Source organism: Pieris napi, chromosome 9 (assembly GCF_905475465.1).
Source record: "Pieris napi chromosome 9, ilPieNapi1.2, whole genome shotgun sequence".
Classification (NCBI taxonomy): domain Eukaryota; kingdom Metazoa; phylum Arthropoda; class Insecta; order Lepidoptera; family Pieridae; genus Pieris; species Pieris napi.
The window spans coordinates 5,320,720-5,340,169 of record NC_062242.1 but is presented as its reverse complement, the minus strand read 5'-3'; the positions used below and the strand labels follow the sequence as shown (position 1 = coordinate 5,340,169).

Sequence of the window (19,450 nt, the reverse complement as noted above, 5' to 3'; positions counted from 1 at the left end):
CAACTCTAATCCAAAGTGTCGACCATGTCGCTTGTAGTGCATGCATATGATTTTACTCTTACTAAGATATATTATGAGATTCTAATTATAGTTCTACCGGAATCTCATGGCAAATAGGAAAATCGAAACTGTCCATGTTGATTTTCTTCTACAAAAAGAAAGGGGCTCTTTTACCAAGAGTGGCAAACACAACATCATTCAATGGGCCCTCAGCTACGATTCGCTGTATAGTACTGGAAAGCCCTATAAAGAAGTCATAATTAAGTACCGAAGAAAAATATAAAATAATCTAAAAGTATCAAAACCACTCAGTCCAAATTACCGGCCAACTCTACCACGCGCTTTAATCTTCTCTTCTTCTTCCTTTATTTTACGATAAACATTAAAAACAATATTTCAAGCTTGAGATCGATGTGGCTTTTACGACATTTTAAAAAAAACAACAAGTTTGAAATTTCAAAAAGAGAGTTTTCCTATAGACTACAAGCCCATGAAAAAAAAAACCTGTGAAATGAACCAACGTGAATAACCCTTAGAAGAAGAAGGCTGTTACTATATCTGAAAATAACTCTGAACACTATGCCTTCATTTCTGAGCGGCACATGTGAGTACGTGAGTGAATGGAATTTATCAGGTACAAATGAGGAATTTCAACTAATTATTAATATACGGCTTTGTTATAATGTATAGATGATTAAAGTAAATGTCGAAAAACCTAGTGCCGTACTAAAGTGATGGTGCCGGAAGTCGGTGCAAATTTTTTATTCGACGACAATTGCAGGAGCAATATAGGTCATTTATTACTGTACGGCATTTGTGTAATTCCTTTTGAACACATATACAGATACTTTAACCGTAAACGCCGTACTTATTTCCAGCGGAGCGGTCGAAAGCCAACCCTACCCCTACACCCATATACCCTAAGGTCATTGTTAAATGTACGGCAACTTGTTCAAAATAGTATTTAACACGGACAATAATGGTAGGGGAGCCCAAGAGGGGATTTCGGGATTTACTAAAGCGCGGCAGATTAATATATAGGGGGATACCTTGTACCCGGTTAAGTACCTCCACAAAATATGAGGCCCATATATAAGGCCGCCCGTGAAGGAGACAGGATCAGATTAGTAAAAAAAAATTGACCATCAGAAATTCCCGAGCGCGTCAGATTAAGGTAGGGTGAGTTAATTACATCCTAAAAAGTGTATATTCCACTAATCTGACAATTTGAGAGTGACGGAAAAAAAGGGGAGGGCAACGAAGTTGTAAAAAAAAAACGTCATGTCGACATTCTCGAGCGTAGCTAATTTTTTTTTTATTTTGAAGGAAATAATTCAAGAATAATGAAAAAAATATATTCTGACGCTTTCCGCAAGCCGAAATAACAAAAATTCGTCGATAAAGTTAAATGCGTGCAGCTGCGTGATGCCTACATTTCCTTAAACCGATCGGAATCAACTAAACGGCGTTATAAATATTTCCCTCAAAATTACATTTCCTGTGAATTTGAACCGATTCGGACCGATAGATTTTGAGAAATTTTGAAAAATCTTAAAAAAATAAGATTTTTTTTTTAAAGTAGTTTCTTTATCGATCAACTTCAAAAACTAATCCGCCTTTGAGCTTAAAAAACCACGTCGATCGCCACCAAGCTGGTCAAAAGTGGTTGATTCGTTCGAGAGATATCGTAAACGAAAGAAACCCGAAAAAGTGTTTTTTCGGGATTACTCCGAAATTTGTGGTTCGATCAATTAAAATTAAGCAAAATTACTTATGAGGATGATAAAACTGCGTCGAATGCCGCCAACCGCGTGAAAATTGCTTGATCCATTCAAAAGTTATTGCGGTTTGAAAATTCCAAAAATAGTGTTCTATGAAACTTCTATCAGACTTTCGAGCTGGGGGAGCTCAAATGCATAGAAATGTTATTTCTTTGAACTCAGCGAGCTCAAAATATCAATTTTAAGCGACCAGGAATGGAATTAGCGGGAAGTTGCAGGGATGGCCCTTTAGGTGGACCGTTTTTCTAAATTTTTTTTGTCAGATCAGGCGAATCCCTCTAGATAATCGTCAGATTATGAGACGGTACGTTTAGAACATAAAGATGAACCACATATATCTTAATCTGACGCGCTTGAGTATTTCAAAATGGCGATTTTTTTTTGCAAATTATGATAATAGCCGTGGGTTTGCGTCCCATCGAAATCGTCAGATTAGTGAATGAGAGCTTTTTTTTGGTGCACTTAACACTCCCTTAGAAAATCTGACGCGCTCGATAATTTTTTTTTTTCATTTTCAACCCTTAAATACAACCACCCGCATCATGCAAACGATCAGATTAACATACGTACATTATTAAAAATACGTAGGGCATTGATGCTATCTTAATCTGACGCGCTCGAGGATGTCCATGCAACAGTTTTTTTTACATATTTAACAATCTATAGCCGCTTCCCCCACCGATGAAAAGGTATATATCATTTAACATTTTTTTCTTCTTATTATCTAAGCTTTGCATCCCAATAGGTCTCTACGACGCTCGAGTAAATCCCCATTTAGCATGGTGGGCTCCCCTACCATAATGTTTTATAATTATGCTGTCCAAAATTTTTTGTTAATATTTGTGTAAATAAATATTTATCGAAATTTCAGAATTTACCGAGTTATTACTGCTGTAAGATCAGAATGCTACTTTCTAGTCTGTGTCAACGACTCTGTGGCTACGCCGCTACGCTGCCAACTTCTCAGTAATGAAATACCTGTAATCTGCATTCAATTGTTAGGTTAGAGAAGCGCGGGAAATACGATCGTAGACTGACGCGTTTTTCGATTTAATTAAATTTTATTTTATTTTTAGGGTTTGGATCAGTAGTCTAGTGTAGTTTATGTATATATATTTGTTATTTCTTAGTTTTATTAAATAGTTTATTAAAGAGAAGATTTATTGGTAAGTTATTTTAATATACTTTTGCTCCTTATGGAGCCGCCTGATGACCCTGGGGGCGGAGAAGTCCCTGGGGTGGGCTGTATAGTAACAATTTCAAATGATGAGTCTGGAATGGAAACAGATGGATCTATAAAGTCTAGCAGTGGTGCTCGAAAACGGAGAGCCACTATGCATAAACATTGCACCCACTGTAATAAAAAGAGACGTAGTCGGAAACATGAGGGCAAGGAAATCAAACAAAACGAATGTCATTGCATTCCTTTAACCAATACCCAAATTAACACTGCTCCCTTGTCCAATGAGTTACAACTTAGTCAAAATTCTTCTAATCAATATAAAAAGCCAGAATCAGTAGCACGTTTAAGATACCAACCGAGTGATGCAGCACCATATGTTGTTCACATACAAAGAGTACAGGAAACTCCAAATGATAGTGTTTCAGTTCACCCAATTGCTTTTGGTCGTTTCTTAAAAAGAAATTCTATACACAATATTGTTAACGGAAGCTTAAAACGAATTGGTCGTAATAGACTGTCTCTGTCCTTTAATAATTACCAGGACGCAAATTCTTTCCTAAATAACTCTGCTTTACAATCAGTCGAGTATAAGGTTTTTATCCCAACATTTACTGTTACCCGTATGGGTGTTGTAAGAGGCATACCTGCTGAGTGGTCAGATGAAGAAGTTACGGAAAATATTAATTTACCTGTTGGATGCGGGCCAATTTTAAAAATAAGAAGAATGAGACGACGTATCATTACTAGTAATGGCAGTGAGTTTAAGCCTACTGAAACTGTGGTCCTTACATTTGATGGACAAATACTACCTAAGCGAATTTTTATTTGCTACACTGCTCTCCCAGTTGATCTTTACATTTTCCCAACAATACAGTGTTACAATTGTTGCAGATTTGGTCATGTTAAATCATTATGTAGATCAAAACCAAAGTGTTTCAAGTGTGGCCAAGACCATTCGGCTGATCAGTGCTCTATCCTAGAGGAAGATGCATACTGTTGTTTATGTCAAGGTTCCCATTTTGCCACAAGTAAAAGATGTTTAGAATTTGATCGCCAAAAAGCCATCAAAGAATCTATGGCCAAGAGCTGTATTTCGTACGCTGAAGCATCTAAAATTCATGCACCTATCTCAAAAATATCTTATGCTGATGCTTTACTTTCTTCTTCCAATGTAGGTGCTTCTACAATTTCTACTCCTCAAATTGAACAGTCTCATAAACAGTCTTTGAGTAACTCATACAAAAAGACTTTTTTTCTTAAACCAAAATCTATTCCTAAACTATCCAAAGGTTATGACAGAAATACACAACAACAATTAATTAAAGATTATGATATGCCCTCACCCAGAAATGGTTGTGGATTAAACACAAACAACAATAATGATTTGACATTACAATCAATTGCAGAACTAATAAAAATTCTCATTAACACTTTATCACAGTCTAATATTCTTTCACCGTCCAACGCTGCTCCTTTAATTGACACTATCGCTAACATACCAAATTATATTAATAATGGACAAGCAAGCCAAAGCTCTACAGTGGAACTGTAGAAGTGCTTCGTCTAAAAAAACTGATATTATTTATCTTATAAATAAATATAAACCTTTTATCTTCGCTCTACAGGAAACCTGGTTAAAACCAGGTGCTCCTTGTAGGTACTCAGGTTATGCCTGTCTCCGTGAGGATCGTATTGACGGGTATGGCGGAGTTGCCTTACTAGTCAAACATCATCTTCCTTTTTCTCACTTCCCTATTCCTTCTCATAGTAATGATTTTTCAATTATTGCTGCTATTGTTAATAATATCTGTTATGTTTCAATATATATTCCTCATCCTAGTTCTTCTATCTTTGTTGAAATTGACTCTATCATTTCTACTCTTCCTAAGCCTTATATCTTATTAGGCGACTTTAACAGTCAACATAGTTCTTGGGGCAGTTCAACAACCAATACATACGGAGTTTCATTGATGGAACTGTTAAACTCTCATAATCTTTGCTTTCTTAACAATGGTTCTGTGACCCGGCGGACCTCTCCCAATGAAGGCTCAAGTGTCCCTGATTTAAGCATTTGTACTCCTAGTTTAGCTTCCACTATTTCATGGTCTACACTTTCTTCTTCATATGGTAGTGATCACTTCCCTTTACTTCTTAGATTTCCTTTTCATATTAATTTTACATTTAGACATTCTCCTAGATTAAAACATCGACTTAATAATGCTGATTGGGATACCTTTAAATCCCGTATAGAACAAAAGATGACTTCCCTCCCTAATATCTCACATGGTTCAGAATCAATTTGTGCTGATGCATTAACTAAATTATTTATAGAAGTAGCCGACAAAACTTTTCCGCTTAAAAATGGTGCTCTGGGCTTTATTCCATCTCCACCTTGGTGGGATCAAGATTGTTCAGATGCAATTAAAAAAAGAAAACAAGTTGAGCTCCAATATTGTGAGAATTGTACATCTGAAAATTTTGATCTGGTTACAGATGCTTTCAAGGCCACCAGTATATTATTCAAAAAGAAAAAAGCAGATAGCTGGAAATCTTTTTGTCTCTCTATCTCCCCTAATGTCCGTCCTTCTATGGTATGGCGTAATATTAGAAGATTCAGGTGTGCATTTACTGAAACTTCTGGTTCTCTCCCCGATTCATTAACAAATCAATTCCTCGACAGACTTGCTCCTACTACAGTCCCTGAAAAAATAATTATGCCTCTAATGCCATTGAACCCCTCTGGTCTCAATAGTCCATTTTCTATGTATGAAATTAAAGGAATATTATCTTCAGTTATAGACTCTGCTCCTGGTGACGATGGAATCCCATATTCCTTCATCTCTCATTTAGGAGACCAAACTCTTGAATATTTCCTGAAATTGATAAATTCACTCATGTTAACCGGTTCTATCCCTCCACGCTGGAAAAACCAGATCATTATACCAATTCTGAAACCTAATAAAAATCTCTCTAACGCAAATTCATATCGTCCTATTGCATTATCCTCGGTCTTGATAAAACTCTGTGAACATTTAGTGAAAACTCGCCTTGAATGGTTTGTAGAAAGCAATAAATTACTTTGTGACAGTCAATTTGGTTTCCGTCGAGGGAAGAGTACGATGGACAGTTTTGCCATCTTTATCACTGACATTTATTTAGCATTTTCAAGGAATGATTCTGTTGTTGCCACATTTTTAGATGTACAATCCGCTTATGACAATGTAGTGTTGTCAGTTCTTCATAAAAAGCTACAATATTTGAATGTACCTGTAATGTTATCAAATTTTATCATAAATACTTTATACGAAAGACACATCACGCTAATTTCACAAGACTCTACTGTTGTAACCAGAACCTTATGGAGAGGTCTTCCTCAAGGATCAGTCTTAAGTCCCATCTTATATAATATTTATACCCATGATTTGAAAGCTTCTTTGGATAATCGGATTTGTATTCTCCAGTATGCTGATGACCTTTTAATTTATTCCATTCATCAATCACCGGCCATTGCTTGCTCATTACTGTCTCATTCTCTTAATCTATTAAAAACTTGGCTTGATACTAATGGCCTTGAAATATCCCCCACTAAAAGTGTTGCCATGCTTTTTTCTAGAATGCGTCTCCCTCCTCCAATCAACGTGTATTTTGATAATAATATTATCCCTGTTAAAAACTCTGTGAAGTTCCTTGGTGTGTTTTTAGATTCTAAGCTCTCTGGTGCAAATCATTGTGACTACATTTTTAATAGGTGTGAGCGAAACCTGAACATTCTTAGATGTTTATCCGGTGTATGGTGGGGTGCCCATCCATTTTGTATGAAACTCATGTACAATGCTTTAATCCGAAGTATTTTAGACTATGGTACCTTTTTATTATCTCCTGGAAATGCAACCCGTTTAAAAAAATTAGATAATATACAGTCTAAGGCATTAAGATTAATCACAGGAGCTATGAAAACTAGTCCAATTAATGCTTTACAAGTAGAATGTGTTGACGCCCCATTACATCTTAGACGACAATATTTATCTGATAAATTCGTATTTCGCTCCCTTCAATATGCCAACCATCCTCTTCGTTCTAAGCTTCAAGAACTATCTCAATTGTTGACATCTTCCAAGTACTGGTCAAATAAATCTTCACCTTGTCTCATCGTCAGCTTCAATAAATTTATCAATATTCAAGCTCCAACTCATACCTTACCAACTTACCCTTTATTTGGAACCAACTTTGAATCTCTAAATATTTCTCCAGACATTAGATTCAATATTGGTATAAACAAGGGCGATTCCCACGCAAGGATTACTTTTAATTATTTCTGTGAACAACACTGCCATGAGTACAATTATATATTTACAGATGCCTCTAAACACGGTTCGTCTGGTAATGTAGGCATAGGGGTATTTCACTTACAAAGTAAAACTACAATAAAAATAAAGTTTCCTCCAGAGTCCTCAATCTTCACAGGGGAATGTTACGGTATCTTTAAAGCTTTAAAATTAGTTTTAAGTAAGAAACTTAAGAAATCAATCATATTCACAGATTCACTTAGTGCTCTTCAAGCTCTCCAAAAATATCCATTAAAAAACAAATTAATTTTTCCTATCATTATTGAGATTAGGAGTTTGTTGTATGAATGTGAGCAATTGGGGTTGTCTGTGTCATTTGGTTGGATACCTGGACATTCTGGTATTTTTGGTAACGACATAGCAGACCAACTAGCAAATGAAGCTGTTAAGGATGGCGATGCTAACTCGTATAAAAATTATTATCATGATTTGGCCTCACTTCCTGCTTCTTTTCTTCGACAATCTTGGACTGACCTTTGGATTCAGAGCAGTTTAATTAAGGGTAAATATTTTTCATCTATACAGCCCACAATACCACTAAAACCATGGTTTTTTAAAATGAAATTTGATAAAAAGGAAACATCGTCTCTCATTCGTATGAGATTGGGCCATGTGTGTACCCCAGCTCACCTTTCCAGATTTCATATTATTGATAGTGAAATGTGTGAGTGTGGGCTAAATATTGGTGATTTAAACCATATCATTCTGTCCTGTCCCCGGTATAACCACTCCATGTTATTCGATCATTCTTATCCTTCTTCTAGTATCCCGTTACCTACATCTGTTCCTGTTCTGCTTTCATCTTTAAATCATAATATATATAAAAAGTTATGTTTATTTCTTACTGTAAATAATATAAAATTATAAATATATATGTATACAAATCGTATTCTACATGATATATATTTTATTAATTACTGTTCCATTCCATAATGTAGTATTTTGTATTAGAGATAGTTTTATATCCTGCTGATCCTATCCTTTATCGATGTAATGTTCATTCGATGTAAAATTGTTTTTCTTTACTATTCCGTTTTCCTTACCTTTGTCTGTGGCAATACGCTCTGCGTGAGGCTATTTAAAAAAAAAAAAAAAAAAAAAAAAAAATTGTTAGGTTAGTTTACTTATTGGTTTTAACACGGGTTTATTCTTGGCATTGATTCTCGTTTCTCATTTATAATACTTATTTTAATCTATACAGTTTACAAAAATGGCTGAAACAATGAGGCAAACCATTGCTACTATTCTAAAAAGTATCGAAAGATACAACCCAGCAAATCTGCAAACTTTGGAGAGATATGTTGAAATGCAGTCAAGAGAAAATACGTATGACTTGGAAGCAAACTTAGCAGTTTTGAAGCTGTATCAATTCAATCCGGAAAAATTCAATCCAGATATTACGTGTCAAATTCTTTTGAAGGCGTTAACTAACTTCCCTCATACAGACTTCACTTTGTGCAAATGCCTTTTGCTGGAGTCAGTCGTAAGTTTTTATTTCAGTTTAATATATTATAAATAAGTTAAATTGTTGTTTAAGTTGCTATTATAGAGTGTGATAATATTTTTCTAAATAAAATGTTTTTATTTTTAGGTTGAGAATGAAACAATTTCTCAAATAAAATATTTGGCTGATATATTGGAGCAATGTGATTTCGCCCAGTTCTGGAACAGGGTACATCAAATGCCTGAACTATGTAATCGCATAAGTAGCTTTCATGATTCAATCCGTAAATTTGTATGTCATGTAGTTGGCATCACCTTCCAGACTATTGATAAAAATAATTTGGCCAATCTTTTAGGTGGAATTGATGGTGAGTAGTTAATCATATTGAGAGCTTCCTTGGCATGCACATCATAAATACATTTACTTATCAAATATTTGTAATAAATACATACCACATTGTTTGGATCAATTATATTTTACAGATGGCTAAATGACATTTGAAATGTCTATCCGGTCTAATAAATTTGTAAAATTTATTAGCAATATAAGCTTGTTGGTTAGGTGCACTACTCCCAACCTTGGGGTTGCGCATTTAAGTCCCGCTGTACACTTAGAGATTTATCTACCAAAGAAACTAGCACAAAATAGACTCAAAAACAAATGGTATGTTTCAAAACAGAAGGCTGCCTACAGAGACGACTCATTGGTCTAGTGGTTAGTACCCATGACTGCGAAGCCATGGGTCCCGGGTTTGATCCCCGGCTGAGATGAACATCGATGTGATGAGCATTTGGTGTTGTGCTTGGGTCTTGGGTGTTTAAATATGTATTTATATGTCTATCTATCTATAATATGTATGTATATCTGTTGCCTAGTACCCACTACCCATAACACAAGCTTCACCAGCTTAGCATGGGACTAGGTCAATTGGTGTGAATTGTCTTAAAAAAAAAAAAATCGAAAATTATCAAGGAAAGAGGACAATAATCTCAGACCGAACTGTAGTGCCACAGGTTTTTTTTTAAATTATATAATTTTATTACAGATGTAACTTTAAAACACTGGGTCAAAAAATATGGCTGGAGAGATGATGGCAATTTAATTTTCATTGCAAACCAAGATGATAATATCAAGACCAAGAACATAACAGAAAAGATTGAGTTTGATCATCTTGCTCCATTGATGACAATTTTGTAACTATAAAGAATATTCCTGGTCAAGGGTTTTTTATTTATATTTAACTAATTTTTTTCATAGAATGCAAAATAGTTATCAATGTACTTTTTGGTTTCTATTAATATTAAATGATTTATAATAATCCTCTAGAAGTTTTGGCAATTAGTGCAGAAAGTAAACAATAATATTGTTTTAGTCTTTATTTAATCAAATTATATCAAAAAGAATTGAATTAATTGGAAAGCCTTACATTATACAAATATAATGTATCAAAATAATAGGTAATTTATTATAAAAATGTGTTTAATAAATCAGTAAATTTAATTTATTGTCATGTTAAAGTTATAGAAAATGAAAATTGTTAACTAAAATGTAGACTAGAAAACTATCACATAGTCATTTTACTTAATATGCTATTTGGGGCATCAAACCATTTGTTAATTGGAGAAACCATCAAAATTGTTTCCCTAATAATGCTTTTTTATGAACTTTCAAGATCTTTTTTTATATTTTAATACAATTGTGGGTATAAGTCATACCTATATCTAAGGCTGTTCAACATACTGCACAATAAGGTATGCATAGTAACATAACACATATAAAACTTCAACTTAAAATTTCAACACAAGAATTAAAAGCTACATAAAAATAAAGTAATGGTAACAGAAGATCTACAAGTCTGTCTGACCTATGCCTTTTTTCCATGGCTGAACCCATATTCTTTGCCACCAGCATGGCCTCCCTTTTTGCCATGATCATGATGGTGAGCATGATGTTCCTCATGTCCATGATGACCTTTGTGTCCTTTATGATCTTCATCGTAATGACCCTTGTCATGTTTGCCTTTTTTACCGTGGTGTTTTTCGTGATGGCCTTTTTCATGGTGCCCACCTTTTTTGTGTTGCCCTTCCTTACTGTCATGATGCCCATGAAAGTCTCCATGTTTATGGTGATTTCCGCCTTTATGGAAATCGTCGTAAAACTTATGTTCCTTATGGTATTCATCTTTGTGTGACTTATGATGAAAGCCTGTAGTTTTAGAACCCTTTTTATGACCTTTCTTGTGTCCAAACTTCCCTCCTTTATGTCCGTGAGCAGCTTCGTGATGCTCTCCATGTTTGTCGTGTTCGTCATGGTGCTTTTTTTTATGTCCACCATGTTCATCGTGATGACCTTCATGATGATGTTTTTCATGTTTACCGTGATCCCCTTTATCGTGGTGGTGATGAGATTTGTAGCCTTTGTCACCCTTTTCTTCATTCTCTTTATGATGGTGAGCGTGATGTTCGTGACCACCTCCTGATTCCTGGTGGCTTTCTTTGGCTTCATGTTTACCAGTGCCTGCGACTATTTGATCAAGCCGTTCACTTCCTCCAGAAACAAGCTCTCCTTTAGCGCTAAACGGCGTTGGTATATTATCGACATTTCGGGCCTTCGACACTACTATAGCATACGACGCAATAATTAGTAACAGTATTCGCGTCATACTTCTGTAAAGAAAATTATTTTATTATTCATTTAAAAGTTTATGAAATCAATTATGTATTATAAAGTAAGTACGTATTATATTTAAATCTTACCAGTACGCGGTTTACCTCGCCGATCAAACTTTATTGTGTTCTAATCGATTCCGCGTTTCGAATTTATAGATAACGGTGCTTTAGTTGACGATTACAGTGATCTGTAGCAATCATTGCTGCAGATTTCTAGCCGAGTGATTCTGTTCGTGGTGGTGACGAAACGTACTTTTATTTTTTACGATAATACCTAGTTGAGAATGAAATTACAGTAACTATTTATCAAAAATGGTTTTATTTACCAAATAACAATTTAACAAAAAAATCAAGTTTAACATCTTGTATACAAAATTATCAGTGCTTTCCGTGATGGAATCCCCAATGTTTGTGATCTTCATGACCTCCCTTTTTACCGTGTTCGTGATGATCGTGATGATGTTCTTCATGGCCCCCATGTCCTTTGTGGCCTTTGTGATCTTCGTCATAGTGATGTTTATCGTGGTGACCCTTTTTGCCATAATGGTCCTCATGATGTCCGGAGTGATGATGACCTCCTTTCTTATGATGTCCCCCGTGTTTGTCATGGTGACCATGATGCTTTTCATGCTTATGGTGTTTGCCTTCTTTATGGTGATCATCATAAAAGTGATGGTCCTTGTGATATTCATCCTTATGATATTTTTTATGGTAACCATCGGTCTCTTCACCTTTGTCAAAATGTTTTTTGTGATGATGTTTACCACCTTTGTGATGATGGCCGTGTTCGTGATGTTTTCCATGGTGATCATGTTCATCCCAGTGCTTTTTATGACCGCCTCCGTGCTCATGATGATGTCCTGCATGATGGTGCTTATGATGATCGCCGTGTTCACCTTTGTGGTGGTGATGATGCCCTTTATGGCCTTTGTGGCCCTTTTCACCGTGTTCGTGATGGTGGTGTGCGTGATGCTCTTTTCCACCGCCCTCTTCGTGATGATGACCTTTGTGGTGTGAAGCGGCTGCAACTAAATCTGTTTCGCCTACTTCACGACCAGAACATAAAACTAGAACATATCCTGTAAGGATAAGGGCGACTAGCGTCCTCATTATAACGTTTTCCCTTCTTGATTGCTAATGTTAAAACGCTGAACTGAACTGATTTGACCACAACATGAAAAGGTATTTATATAAAGCAATTTATACCTACTCCAATGCCACTGGTGAAATTGTAGGCAAGGACACTACAACTACAATTGCGCCTATGCCTATAGAAATTGTTTATTGCATCACGGACTTAGATTTTAACAGTTATAAATTCTATTAGTCTAAAAGAGAATTTAGAATTCTATTAGAAGAAAAGATTAAGGCACCTACAGATCTATTTGTTAGAAGAAATGATTAATGTTTTAAGGATTAGTTACGCCTCTTGCTTAAATGTAGATATGTTATTAAGAGTAACATTCACAATAAGGACAGAAGGCTTAACTACATATACGTAAGTATATAAATTAGTTAAGCAAAATATTCAATAATAGCAAAACTTGTAATCGATACAACAGTGTCTGGAATACTAAATAGAGGGGTAAGATAGATAAATACTGCCCAATCCTTGCTATTATAAAACTTAAATTTTGTATTTTCAAAATAGACTAAAACTATTAGTAATAAATCAATGTTTACAAGTAAAACGTCTTTCTTACCTAAGTTATTGAAGGCATAAAAGGTAATGGTAACGCGTTAGTTTTAAAATTGTCGAACATTATACTTTATATCGATTAGGCATTTAAGATTTATATCGGGCAATGTGAGTGTCCATGGGCGGCGGTATCACATACCATCAGGCGAGCCTCCAGCCCATTTGCCTCCAGTTACATAAAAAAATACTTTGCACTATATAGGTGTAGACCTAATAACTAAGGTGACCAACTATACTCATTTACTAAGTTTTGTACTCTTTTCGCAAACCGTACTCTTTTTAAATCCTGCACTCTGTAAGTACTCATTTGTATAATTTAGTTTTAAATGAATTTTGTTGTAAGGGTATTTTCACTAGGGAATGATTACTGGCGCAGTGAGAAGTCGCAACATTCTGTAGAAACATTATCTGCCGTCTTAACAGTCAAATTTAATATGCAAAATGATAGTTGTTCAGATGTGGCTACATTATTAGACGAACATCCTCATTTAGCAAAATAATTCACTCCGAATAAAAATATGTTTTTTAAAGAAAATTAAGTTTTAATCGTTTTTTCACCTAAATGAAATAATTATACTGAAATACTTGCAAAGTTTACTCTTTTTGAACAAAAAATAGTTGGTCACCTTATAATAACAGGCTGACAGCTTTCACTTAATAAGCCACATTAGGAATCTCTGCATCCGAACCTTAAGTAAGCGAGTCTCCTGACTCCCTTCAACAACTACGGCCAGGATGCGTCTATAGGCCACCCAGGCCATGCACAGTGTAGTCTGCCCATGAGACGACGAATAGTCTGTTGTTCTCTCAACATATTCTAGAGGTGATGCTGTTATAGTCCAAATTAGTTCTAGAACCCTTAGCAAAAATATTTGGCGATAACGTAAATTAGCTCTAGGAACGCACAGGTCGATGCTCGATAGAATTTACAAAACATACAAATTATTGACAACTTCCACAAAAACATACAACTTATTCTAATGAATCGTTCTTATAAGTGCAAAATTGTTTTTTTAATTTAAAACATTCTTAAAAACCTTACAACTTCTCCAAACAAACAAAAAAGTAACCTAACCTGCTCAAATCTAGCTCTAGGAATGCTCACTTTAGTAAGGTTCGCTTTTGGCACCATTGATACTCATACCCAGTGCTTCCAGATCCCAAAAGTAAAATTACAGTGTTGTCAGCTAAAAAATATAGTAGTTTCTTAAAACAATACAGCAGATTCCAAATTCGAATACAGTAAAATTACAGTAAAAGTTTGTTTAAATATTAAAAGAAAAATAAGATGCTGTATTAATTTATTTGTAAATTCATATCATTGTAAGTTATTCTAAAATAATTTCCTCATGATTTTAATAAATTTTTGCATTCATCTTCAAAATCATTTCATTAGTGGGATTAAATTTGACGCAGTTTTCAGAATTTCGACGAATGGCTTGCTGAGCTAACATATTTTCTTTAATAGTATTTGTGATCAGACAGTTCCTCTGCTTGGTTTTTATACTATTAATTTCACTAAACTTGCGTTCGCACTCAGCGTTTGAGTGAGGCAAAGATAATACTAGACGGTTAGTTTTTGCTAAGCGTTAGTTCTGATTCATTGGGGAATTCCCCGCACGTAAACTAATATGTAGGTAACAATCCTACTCTACATTGTCTATAGATAGAGGTCAGTGGTTCTGGGTTCTAGATTAGGTTGCAAATTTATATTTCGTATTTTGTAATACGTAAAACGTATTAAATTTGATAATTTATATGAACGGAAATTAAATACAGTATTTTCATACACTGTATTTTATCATTACAGTATACAGTAGAAAAGTCTAAAATACAGTAAATCTACTGTAATTACAGTGTATCTGGAAGCGCTGCTCATACCTGATATTTGACCTTGATATTTTAGAATTTTGGTAGCACCGTAGCGGCAGAAATAGTAAGATTTTAAAAACATCTGATATTCAGTACAGTAGAAAATTTAAAAATACTACTTACTCTTGTTAACACGTAGTCGATAATACAATATGAGAGACTTCATTACTACAAAACTACAATTCTCAAGTTAAAAACTTTACTAGATAATCAATCGCCAACACTACCAAGAAATAAACTTATAAATAATTAATACTACTTAAATAAATAAATTTTACGTTTAGCATATATTATCCAAACGCGAAACTTATTACATTATTGATGTAACAGGCGTTTAGGCATCTTGTGTGTGTAATGTGTTGTACATTGAAATACAATATCTGTAGGTACTACTCGCGTAAACTAAATAAAGACAATACTCGTATATATACTATTTCCACCAATTATAAGTCGATTAATAATTATGATAATCCTTGCTATCGAATTATAATTATTCACCTCGGTAAGTAGATCAGCATCAGCTTTTTAATCAGGCGTTTCAATTCGATCCGAGTGCGTGTCATCTACATAATGTAAATGTTTGATAATTATGTTTGTTTTATAAGCATACCCTTAATCAGTATGTTCGAGTACAACTTCATATTAAATTGAAATTGTATTAAACCACATTAAATTAAGTTTTTAATATTTATATAGAAATTATTGCAATGTTTATTTAGATTAGGGAAGTATTCACATATCCTTAGATAAGTGAATTCTTTCATGTTAAAAATCTAATTATATCATTACCTAGGTGCCATATCAATATCGAGAAATTTTGCCGTGTAATTGTGGACCCAGATTGTAGATTGTTGTTTGGAATCAGGATCGTAGGCATAGATCCAAGATTCGTTACCACTGATGATGTCGTAGACGTGATTTGACTCTCCTCGGTTGAACCTTTGCAGAGTTTTCTTACACCATCTTCACCAGGCGGGCCGCCTTGTCATTGTGTATCCAATGGCAATCTAGCTTTCTCACACTAAGCGCTTCATGCAAGATCTTCTGAATGGTTGTCCCTGAGATGCCTAATAGAGCCTGTATCTCTCGATTCGTCACATGACGATCTTCGAGAATTGCCTGAAGCCTGTCATTTTCCTTAGAAAGATTCATTTTCGTACGTAACCTGACAGATTCCAATCGACGCTGTGACTAAACAATAGCATTAATCCTAATACTTTCAACTGTTTTGAGATTCAAAATTTAAACACATTCGAATAAAGAACAGTTCCAAATTCGAAATTGCCAGGAAATATGGAAACGACAGAACTTAAAAGGCATGCCTAGTATGGCAATTAAGCATTACCTATATGGATTTTTCTATGATACCTGTATATTACTTTCAGGGATTTTTATCCTTTGAATGCTAATTCGAACCAAACAAGGGGCGATGTTATCATAAGTAGAAAGTTACAAAAACAAAATGACTGATTCGAGCTTTAATTAAAGTATAAAACATAAAAACAATAACAATTAAAATAGAGCATTAACAACAGCTATATCAGAATATGTACACTGTAACTTGTAGGGTCTAGAAAAGATTTAATGTTTTCCATGATGGAATCCCCATTTTTTGTGGTCTTCATGCCCACCTTTCTTGCCATGTTCATGGTGGTGATGGTCATGTTCTTCATGGCCGTGGTGGCCCTTGTGGCCATGATGGCCCTCATCGTAGTGACCGTGATCGTGATGGCCGTGTTTGCCGTGGTGCCCCTCATGATGACCGGAGTGGTGATGTCCTCCCTTCTTGTGGTGACCTTCGTGTTTTTCATGATGTCCGTGATGGTGCCCGTGTTTGTGATGCTTGCCCTCATCATGGTGGCCATCGTGGAAGTGGTGATCCTTGTGGAAGTGGTCCTTGTGATACTTCTTGTGGTAGCCGTCGGTTTTTTCTCCTTTATCGTGGTGTTCATGATGTCCATGCTTTTCACCTTTGTGATGGTGGCCATGTTCGTGATGTTTTCCGTGATGGTCGTGTTCATCCCAGTGTTTCTTGTGCCCGCCTCCAGCTTCGTGGTGATGCCCTTCATGGTGATGTTTTCCATAATGTCCCTCATCACCTTTGTGATGATGGTGATGACCTTTATGTCCCTTGTCTCCTTTATCGCCATGTTCATGGTGGTGATGCGCATGGTGTTCGTGACCACCGCCATGTTCGTGGTGACTTGCAGCGACTGCCTGGTCGTCGATTTTGTAGGCGGTACATGCCACCACAAGGCACAGAACTCCTAGTGCCAAAATAGCCCTCATGTTGAAGGTATTTTCAATGCCAGTGGTGTGTTATCGGAAGTCCGGTTGCAACTGACCTCTGAACGTGGCAAGTCGGTTTTATACTAAGAAAAATCTGAGGCGTCAAAAGTTGTTAGGAAATATTCAACATTTATTGACCCAAGGTCAATTAAAGCAGTATAATATGGTTTGTTTAGATGTGTAACGGTTAGGTGGGTAACAGTCCCTAAGGTATGGTACCTTAGGGACCGTCAAAAATTATGAGATTGTTGTACCTTGTAAAGGTAAGTGACGTTTAGAGCGTCATTTAAATATTATGTCTTCTAAGGTAGATTAATAGTAAAACTAACTGAATTATATGGGTAAATAGTAAATAGTAAATACTAAATATCTAAAAGAAAAATATACACCAAAATATCTTCATTGTCATATAATTCTTTTAAGTTAAGTGGCCAGGCACTTTACCCCGAATTAATCGAAATTATCTGCTTAGTGAATCTTTCGATATTTGTATCGGCTTTATTTGGTTAGTGTTAAACAATTCTTCCAAGTGAATGAGTCTTGTTAATAGCACACCCTTGTTACCGACAAACGGCTTGTTTTTCTATAGAATGTATAGTAAGTGTATTTTTTACACATATTTTTATGATTGCCAGTTCTCAATCCGAATAAATTCATTTAACCAGCAAACATTGATACACACGATACCTTTTTCTCTTTAGATATTGTGTTGCTTACAGGTAGACAGATATCCAACTACTTTCGTTTTCTAGTCTACAAGAGTACTTGTGCATCAAAAACCTACATCAAACGCTTAATCATATCACTCGCATAGTAGTAGATACAATGAGTAATGAACGCAACGCTATCAAAAGAATACAGATAGTGAATACAATTCGGTGACGAAACATTGAATTATCCTAATAATTTTACTTAAAGGTATTCCTTTAGAAAGTCCTAGATTTTTATAGCATACGAATATGTGTTTAATATTGATTTTATGTAAGTAGGTATTCCATATTGTCAACTGTTAGTTGCCGCGTTTGTATTGCACAAGTGTCGCAGAAAATAAGTTCACGATCGTTACGGTCTGGTAGATCTTTTCTAAAGGTTCGCTTTCGAAAGAGAATACATTTCAAGGCGATATTGAGTTTATCGTTTATCGTTTTAAGTTATTTTATATTTTAATGTTAAACCAAAACGTCTAATAGAAAAATTAGATATAGTAACTTGACCTATAGGTTAAAGAAAGTTTAAAGAAAGACCAGTCGCGCTTCAACCTCTAGTTCTTGGCCTCAGATTTCTGTATCTGTTTCGTGATAAAAAAAATCTAAGTAGGTGATCAGCCAGACACACGCCGTCGATTATTGGGCCTAAGGCAAGTCGGTTTCCTCATGATGTTTTTCTTCACAGTCCGATGGTGCACAACTGTGATTTGTTCAGTCACCCTAGGACCGAGAGGCGCTCTCTCAAGGCACTTGGACAACACAGGTCTTTAGAACAGTTTTAACCTATTGGTAATGTGGGAAATATCATGTCACAAGGGTGGGGTTTTTTAATTTAAATCCCCATATATTATTATGTACTTGCTCTGAAAGTGAAACTCAGCTTTGTGAGTTTATCTGGGTACTTATAGATATAGAAACGACGTGTATCATGTGCCAACATGCAAGTAGCATGTTAGTAGTGTATTCTAGCGTAGGTACATGGAGTAACTCTGTAGGCCTAATAATTATAATGCCTTTTATGTAGTCATGATGATCAAAGTTCTAAAAACATTTAATAGGCGGGTCCGGCGCTTGCCTCGGCCGAGGCGCGTCCACACTAACCGAGCTACTTCGCGCGGCAAATGCCTCGTGTGGACCCGCCTAATATCTAGATAATCAATAGAAGCAAAAGTGTGTTGCTACCATGGTCCTGTCTGAAAGTATTGAACTGTACTTTTCATTGGAATTCACTTCATAACATCGCAAGACCGATCGATATATCAGAAACGTATTTAGCTGCTTTAAACCCATTACCTAGATATAATATGCACTTAGAAATGTTACAAAGACCTAGTTAAAAACATTATCCAGTTACTAATGCTCTTACGGCAACCAGGGCGTCATACTTATAAGAATTATTTGCTAAGGAGCCTAGCTTACTACAACACGAAAATCTTGTTAGGCCATACCGAAGACTGCTA

The 19,450-nt window shown here is 35.5% G+C and overlaps 4 protein-coding genes across 5 annotated transcripts; 1 reads left to right on the top strand and 3 right to left on the bottom strand.

Moving 5' to 3' along the window:
* The first annotated feature begins 2,660 nt into the window (after positions 1-2,660).
* Positions 2,661-9,974, top strand: LOC125052285 (eukaryotic translation initiation factor 3 subunit K). Of its 2 annotated transcripts, XM_047653027.1 has the most exons (4): positions 2,661-2,783; positions 8,512-8,793; positions 8,902-9,121; positions 9,800-9,974. In XM_047653027.1, exons 2-4 carry the CDS (start codon positions 8,521-8,523, stop codon positions 9,949-9,951), a joined length of 645 nt encoding a protein of 214 aa, XP_047508983.1. In that variant the 5' UTR covers positions 2,661-2,783; positions 8,512-8,520; the 3' UTR covers positions 9,952-9,974. The 2 variants fall into 2 exon arrangements, with proteins under 2 accessions (XP_047508983.1, XP_047508984.1); XM_047653028.1 differs by lacking the exon at positions 2,661-2,783 and having other exon boundaries at positions 8,425-8,793.
* Positions 9,975-10,132: 158 nt separating this feature from the next.
* LOC125052283 (histidine-rich glycoprotein-like) lies at positions 10,133-11,624 on the bottom strand. The gene has a single exon (XM_047653025.1). It carries the CDS (start codon positions 11,414-11,416, stop codon positions 10,619-10,621), a length of 798 nt encoding a protein of 265 aa, XP_047508981.1. The 5' UTR covers positions 11,417-11,624; the 3' UTR covers positions 10,133-10,618.
* Positions 11,625-11,793: 169 nt separating this feature from the next.
* On the bottom strand, positions 11,794-12,613 carry LOC125052284 (histidine-rich glycoprotein-like). Its single transcript, XM_047653026.1, has one exon. It carries the CDS (start codon positions 12,531-12,533, stop codon positions 11,802-11,804), a length of 732 nt encoding a protein of 243 aa, XP_047508982.1. The 5' UTR covers positions 12,534-12,613; the 3' UTR covers positions 11,794-11,801.
* A 3,858-nt stretch (positions 12,614-16,471) lies between these two features.
* On the bottom strand, positions 16,472-17,283 carry LOC125052580 (histidine-rich glycoprotein-like). Its single transcript, XM_047653506.1, has one exon. The coding sequence runs from the start codon at positions 17,281-17,283 to the stop codon at positions 16,576-16,578; it is 708 nt and encodes a 235-aa protein (XP_047509462.1). The 3' UTR covers positions 16,472-16,575.
* Positions 17,284-19,450: the final 2,167 nt, after the last annotated feature.

What these genes read in the sequence shown, in the direction of transcription:
- LOC125052285 (XM_047653027.1), top strand. Translation starts at nt 8,521, where the DNA reads ATGGCTGAAACAATGAGGCAAACCATTGCTACTATTCTAAAAAGTATC. An exon ending in GCCTTTTGCTGGAGTCAGTC is followed by an intron (nt 8,794 to 8,901) that starts GTAAGTTTTTAT and finishes TTTTATTTTTAG; the next exon opens with GTTGAGAATGAAACAATTTC. An exon ending in TCTTTTAGGTGGAATTGATG is followed by an intron (nt 9,122 to 9,799) that starts GTGAGTAGTTAA and finishes ATTTTATTACAG; the next exon opens with ATGTAACTTTAAAACACTGG.
- LOC125052283 (XM_047653025.1), bottom strand. Translation starts at nt 11,416, where the DNA reads ATGACGCGAATACTGTTACTAATTATTGCGTCGTATGCTATAGTAGTG.
- LOC125052284 (XM_047653026.1), bottom strand. Translation starts at nt 12,533, where the DNA reads ATGAGGACGCTAGTCGCCCTTATCCTTACAGGATATGTTCTAGTTTTA.
- LOC125052580 (XM_047653506.1), bottom strand. Translation starts at nt 17,283, where the DNA reads ATGAGGGCTATTTTGGCACTAGGAGTTCTGTGCCTTGTGGTGGCATGT.